The sequence below is a fragment of the Heterodontus francisci genome, chromosome 10, assembly GCF_036365525.1.
Source record: "Heterodontus francisci isolate sHetFra1 chromosome 10, sHetFra1.hap1, whole genome shotgun sequence".
Taxonomy (NCBI): domain Eukaryota; kingdom Metazoa; phylum Chordata; class Chondrichthyes; order Heterodontiformes; family Heterodontidae; genus Heterodontus; species Heterodontus francisci.
Window position 1 is genome coordinate 58,487,015 of NC_090380.1, and position 7,247 is coordinate 58,494,261.

The 7,247-nt window shown below is 42.9% G+C and overlaps 1 protein-coding gene across 1 annotated transcript in view; it reads right to left on the bottom strand.

Annotated features, from left to right (window-relative positions):
* Positions 1 to 1,535, bottom strand: part of gap43 (growth associated protein 43) — a 261,369-nt gene extending 259,834 nt beyond the window's left edge. Inside the window, exon 1 of the mRNA XM_068039888.1 lies at positions 1,479 to 1,535. Within this exon, the coding sequence (XP_067895989.1) occupies positions 1,479 to 1,508 (30 nt within the window). The 5' untranslated portion in view covers positions 1,509 to 1,535. The remainder of the gene's footprint in view (positions 1 to 1,478) is intronic.
* Positions 1,536 to 7,247: the final 5,712 nt, after the last annotated feature.

Genomic DNA, 7,247 nt, shown 5'->3' on the forward strand with positions numbered 1-7,247 from the left:
AAATAAATTGTAGTATAATTCAATTATGCCATTATAGACTACATTGATTAATGAAACTTTCATTGTACATTCTAATAAATACTTTTATTGAAAAAGGATCAGAAAACAACAATTCTAATCCGTAACCTGACTGAATCAGAATATTCATGTCATTGAAATAGAAAGTTGAGCTTTTCAGGAATCTCCCCCTTCACTTTCAGTACAATTACTGTAAACAAGATACAATAATTGGTTGTCATATGTGGCCATTATATCCACCAATCCAATAACTAGACTGAGACATATAAGGTTGTTGCTCATGCTGTGATCAGCCATTCAAATTCTCATTATAAAGTTGGCATTGGTCACCTGCCCATCAGATGCATTTTTCAAAAATCTTATCCATAAAAATTATTGCAAAAATAATTTTGATATATCAGAATTATTGTAGATTTTTTTCTCCTGTATCAGAAGCATATTAAGGTTTGAATATCTTTTCAAATGATATTATTGGCATTGTTCTTTGCATTGTTCTTTATTCTATTGAAGATTTTTTGTGTTCATATTTAAAGCATTATTCTTTCTTACATTAACAATCGTAAACTATATCATCTTAAAAAATACATTCAGCACACAAAGGAGAGTTAGGAAAGACTCCACCACAAGGACCAGTGCTCTGTATTAGCTAGCCTTATATATTAGGTGCCACTCCCAAAGCTGTACCTCTGCAGCCAAACCATATGATTATCACAAGCTGAAATTCCAGTGCAAGACTCGATCATTTACTAACAAACTGGCCATTTTTTAAAAATGCCTATTCATCCCTATCAACATACTTGCTCACTGTTGTAGTAACTGTTACTATAAATTTTGTTAATCCAGCAGCCCTGACCTTTGTGCATAACACTTTGAATGTTTTAGGTAAATTTGCTCTAATTCATTGTTGTTTCAACTAAAATGTAATTTAAACTGGGCACTAGCTAAAATCCCATGCATTATGCTTGTTGAATATCAAATGAAAAGGGATTCTCGAATGAAGCACTGCTGAATCCAAATGCTGTGCTGAACCTGATGCATTCAGGTATTTTAACTCTTTTAGCTGTAGAAAAAAAAAATTCTTAAAATTCATCAGTCAAATTCAGAGCCAAGCATGAATTGTAACAATCTTCCAATTCCCAATTCATTGCAGTCATTAAAAAGTAAAATTATTCATCTAGAATAGATTTTATCAAATCTTTAAAAAAGCATAGCACTATAACATACAAAACATCTATGTCTTCCATTTCAGATTTTATTCTTCAGTTAAGTAATGGTCAACCCCTTAGATTTTCATGCAAACATCTTCTGTCTCGAAGTCACAAATGTTAAATCAGTCATTTTTTAAAAATTCTAGATTTCAAGCATTTATATTGCTCAGATATTTCAATTTCTACATGTGAAAAGACAGATCGCTGCAGAAATGTTGCTTCAAGAACTGAAAAAAAACAATAATTTTGTACCTGTTTAGTTCTTCTAATGCAGCACAACATGATTCCGTATCCCTTTCTTTTTCTCTCCCTTCCTATTCTTTCTTGCTCCTCTCACTCCCTCGCTCCCTGTCTCTCACTCCCTCTCTCTCCCTCTCTCGCTCACACAGGCACTGCCGACAGCTGCACAGTCAACTGCTGCTGATCAGCATACTCTCCTACCAGTTTTCCCCCCCTCCCCACCCACCCGTGCCACCACTCCCAGACAGCTCATTAAATATTAAGCGTCTCTCTTCCATACCCTCAGTGGCCACTGTCTAAGTGTGCACGTTTCTGGAGTATTAACAATTTAAATACTGAATTTCTTTCAAGATCTTGTAGCACGCATTCAGTTATTTTACCCAGTATTTATAACAGGGATACTCTGCACAGTCAGAATACCATATTAAATGGGTAAATGGTAATGCATTCATTAAGAACATTTCTTTCTTAATTGTATTCTCATAAAAAAGCAAAACATTTAATTTGCATTATATTTTTTGAAATGGTGCCAAGATGCTACGAGAGCATCTCACAATTAATGAAGTGATCTGCCACGCCCAAACTGTAGTGCTGTACAGGGCTAGTATGGTAGATTAAATTGATTCTACCCCTCTCATGAATAATGTAGGTTGCAGGGATTGGGGCATTTCTTAGCACTCTGCTTCATGAATGCATTTTTTTTTAACCCAGCTGCTGAACAACAGAATGTGATTGGATCCAGTAACGTCACCATACATTAACCCTTATGATGCTGCAGATTTTTAGCCTCCAACAAAGCAATCAATGCATATGACATACAACAAAGAATAAAAAGGAAAGCAACAGATAACTCTTAATATCATTCCTTAAAAAGGGCCCTCCACTAGGTTTATACAGACTGCTTACAAATCAAAGCATTGCTGCAGTAGTCGTTTATATTGCATTTGAAAAAAACATAGTATTCACATTTCAGAATCTCCTGCATCACTCAGTCAGTCCAACTCCATGTTACAGTAAGGACATTAAAAAATCCAACAGTCAGTTTAAAGCTTTGGTAAAGGAGGAAGTTATTCCCCATGACGTGTACAGCATTAACTGCACAAATTATTTTAAAATCAATCTAACTGTAAGCTTATTCATTACTTTCTAATATAAAATAATGTGAATAAATCTGTAAACATGGGAGATATAAAGTTCTGATAGAGAACAAATGAAGTGTCCATGTTAGTTCAGTATAAAATTTAATAAATGATATTATTTGGAAGTTAGATTCTCAAATGTTATTCGGTACCCCATAGAAATGCCTGATGATTTCTGAGATGTTACACAATTAGAATGTTTTGTGAAGTGGTCATCATTTTACATTAGTTAGCATGAGCTGTGCAAAATCTTAGTGCATGAAGGTTTTGATAAGCTACAATAAAGAGCAAATCAGCAGGGAGGGGTGATGACCTATAATATGAGATGGCACGAGCCTGAAATGATCAGACTAAACATTAAACTTGGGATAGAATGATCAGATTAAACACAAAAGTTGGAATAGAATTAGCTCAATTAAACAGTAAACCTAGGGTCAAGTAAGTACACAGCTGTCCAGGATAAAGTGGCAGGGTGTGCCGAAAGTGATAGTACATGAAGGTTATGGAAGCCACAATAAGGGGGGCAGGGTAGTAACGTATAGCATAAGCTGGCACTGACCTGAAGTATAATCTTGTACATTAATGCATGTTGAGGATAGGGCTACCATTAAAGAAGAGTAGTACATGAATATGGAAGAAGATTGCTGTTATCTTATGGAAAAATACAAAGAACCATGATTAAGCAGGGACTCTATTTAGGTTCTAAATTACAGCCACACAATGTACAAGTAAATAAAGAATATTGGCTGTGAAATTGATTTGTGTCGTATCGCTTCCAGTGGCACTACATAGCCGGACCTGCAGAGATGAAGTGCGGGAAATGCCGCTGACCGCTTCCAATGTGGCCTGCATGGCGTGAGGCAACTGGTGTGTCACATGCAGATCCAACCCCTGCGTGCGCCCGAGGAGAATGAAAGAATGAGATCAGATGGCAACGGGCTGATGCAACGCACAAATACTAAAATTGGCCAACAAATGTGCAGGGAACGCCTTCCTTATTCCCTCCTGAAACAACAAGTGTTAGAAAGCAAGATGGGCCCTGGCCTGGGGATATTTAAAGGGTCACTCCTCAAATTGCATCTGAGGTCTTTTGACTTACTTGTGTTCAGGCAAAGTGGTGGAAGCACTGTGGTGAGTTTCTGGAGCAGAAAATGGAGAAACTATTCATCCTTGAAAGGAAGTGGCTGACATACCAACAATCTCTATCAAGCATGACTCATACCTCACAATCATAGCTTCACCTAACCCTCACACACTTAACACTGCTGTAAGCCTCATACCCACATCTCAAACCTTGCACACATTGTCAGATATTCAACCATGATAGCCACATCACCCAAACACATTGCAGCAACAGTTTACCAGTGGGGGACAGGCAAGGCAGCATATCCTCACTTTCATGGAGGAGACAGTGGTCACTAAAATTGGAGCGACCATCACCGAGACTGTGGCCAGTGGCAGGACTGAGACAATAAAAGTTGATAGTATGTTCCTACTTAATCCACCTTCTCTCATCCCACTTCTCCCTCATCCCACAATCTCTTCTGACGTGCAAGCTGCAAACCGTGCCAGCATGCACCTCTCACTTCCCCCCACTACCCCCGCACCTCACCTTCCCTCACCACAACCCTACCATTCTGTCTTTCTCCTTTTAGATACCCAAGAACTGTCTCCTGGTCAGGCAGTGCTGCTGGACCGTGAAAACTAAGAGGAGCAGGACACTGATGATGACACAACATCATCACCTGATCTGATATTTGCAGCCACCAGTTCAAGTACTGACACCATGCATACATTAGAGGATAGTATAGAGATGGAAGCTGCATGTGGTGAGCCACCAGGCAGCAGTGGCCCACAGACAGGGAAAGGGAAAGGATAACATGGGGGCCAGCTCACTGGAGGGCAAGGATGTGCACGAATTCTGCTGCAGGGGGCTCAGATGAGAACTTCATTGGGGTGGTATACAGAAAAAGGCTGATGAGTATGCACACAGAAATGCTTGATTCAATGGCAGGCCTGCCAGAAAGTCTATGGTCACTGGCAAGGAGCATGGAGGTGTCCAGCACCAACTTGTCACAAGACTTTACACAGAGCTTGTGCCACCTTTTCAATGTGGAAGTGGTGGCCAGCTCCATGAGAACACCTGCAGATGCATGCAATAGACAGAGCTAAGCGATCCCATAACCAACGTATCAGATCTAAGCTCTGCAGTCCTGCCACATCCAGTCGTGAATGGTGGTGGACAATTAAACAACGAACTGGAGGAGGTGGCTCCACAAATATCCCCATCCTCAATGATGGGGGAGCCCAGCACATCAGTGCGAAAGGTAAGACAGAAGCATTTGCAACAATCTTCAGCCAAAAGTGCCGAGTTGATGATCCATCTCGGCCCCCTCCTGAAGTCCCTAGCATCACAGATGCCAGACTTCAGCCAATTCGATTCACTCCATGTGATATCAAGAAATGACTGAAGGCACTGGATACTGCAAAGGCTATGGGTCCTGACAATATTTGGGCAATAGTACTGAAGACCTGTGCTCCAGAACTTGCCGCACCCCTAACCAAGCTGTTCCAGTATAGCTACAACACTGGCATCTACCCAGCAATGTGGAAAATTGCCCAGGTATGTCCTGTACACAAAAAGCAGGACAAGTCCAACCCAGCCAATTACTGCTCCATCAGTCTACTCTCAATCATCAGTAAAGTGATGGAAGGTGTCATCAACAGTGCCATCAAGCGGCACTTGCTTCACAATAACCTGCTCACTGATGCTCAGTTTGGGTTCTGCCAGGGCCACTCAGCTCCTGACCTCATTACAGCCTTGGTCCAAAAATGGACAAAAGAGCTGAACTCAAGAGGTGAGGTGAGAGTGACTGCCCTTGACATCAAGGCAGTATTTGACCGAGTATGGAATCAAGGAGCCCTAGCAAATCTGGAGTCAGTGGGAATCAGAGGGAAAACTCTCCGCTGGTTGGAGTCATTCCTAGCGCAAAGGAAGATGGTTGTGGTTGTTGGAGGTCAATCATCCAAGCTCCAGGAAATCACTGCAGGAGTTCCTCAGGGTAGTGTCCTAGGCCCAACCATCTTCAGCTGCTTCGTCAATGACCTTCCTTCAATCATAAGGTCAGAAGTGGGGATGTTTGCTGATGATTGCACAATGTTCAGCACCATTCGCGACTCCTCAGATACTGAAGCAGTCCGTGTAGAAATGCAGCAAGACCTGGACAATATCCAGGCTTGGGCTGATAAGTGGCAAGTAACATTTGCGCCACACAAGTGCCAGGCAATGACCATCTCCAACAAGAGAGAATCTAACCATCTCCCCTTGACATTCCATGGCATTACCATCGCTGAATCCCCCACTATCGACATCCTAGGGGCTAGCATTGACCAGAAACTGAACTGGAGTAGCCATATAAATACCATGGCTACAAGAGCTACAAGGTCAGAGGCTAGGAATCCTGCGGCGAGTAACTCACCTCCTGACTCCCCAAAGCCTGTCCACCATCTACAAGGCACAAATCAGGAGTGTGATGGAATACTGTCCACTTGCCTGGATGGGTACAGCTCCAGCAACACTCAAGAAGCTTGACACCATCCAGAACAAAGCAGCCCGCTTGATTGGCACACCGTCCACAAACATTCACTCCCTCCACCACCGACGCACAGTGGCAGCAGTGTGTACCATCTACAAGATGCACTGCAGCAACGCACCAAGGCTCCTTAGACAGCACCTTCCAAACCCGCAACCTCTACCACCTCGAAGGACAAGAGCAGCAGATGCATGGGAACATCACCACCTGCAAGTTCCCGTCCAAGTCACACACCATCCTGACTTGGAACTATATCACCGTTCCTTCACTGTCGCTGGGTCAAAATCCTGTAACTCCCTTCCTAACAGCACTGTGGGTGTACCTACCTCACATGGACTGCAGCGGTTCAAGAAGGCAGCTCACCACCACCTTCTCAAGGGCAATTAGGGATGGGCAATAAATGCTGGCCTGGTCAGTGATGTCCACATTCCATGAATGAATTAAAAAAAAAAGATCCGACCATGATGCAGCACCTGATTCTTATCTTCCATTGCAGCGCAAGCAGAAGCTACCCAATCTGAGCGCTGCAGTGGAATCTCAGACTGAGTTCATAAAATCTCAGCATGTTGTCATGTAAGATCAAATTGCGCCATCATGGCTTCAGATTGCAGTGCTCAAAGAGGCTTGCAGTGTCTCACAGCTATCCAGCAATCTGTCCTCCAGTAGGATTGCTGAGGTCCCACCCCGGTGGAGTGTCAGTGGTTCGTTGGACTACAAATCTGCTGTTCTGCCTTCGGATGATAGCATCTGTCCTCCCACCACTGCCTCTCTCCCAGTCTCCTTGCTGTTGCCTGTCAGCCAGCCAGCCCAGACTCCTGCTGACCATGCCGAGATGCAGTCTGAAACTGGGCCTTTTAGACCCTGACCTGCTCAAAGTTGTCCTGCAAAGCCAGCTGCAGTCTCCTTCACTGAAAGTCAGCAGCGTTCTACTAGCTACAAGAACAGATTGAAGAACTGGAGCAAACACAGCAATGTTTTTGAGGTGGAGGAGTTTTTGGAGGATGTGCGGCTGCAGGAGCAGATTGTCGGTGGTCTTGTGTGTGAAAAGA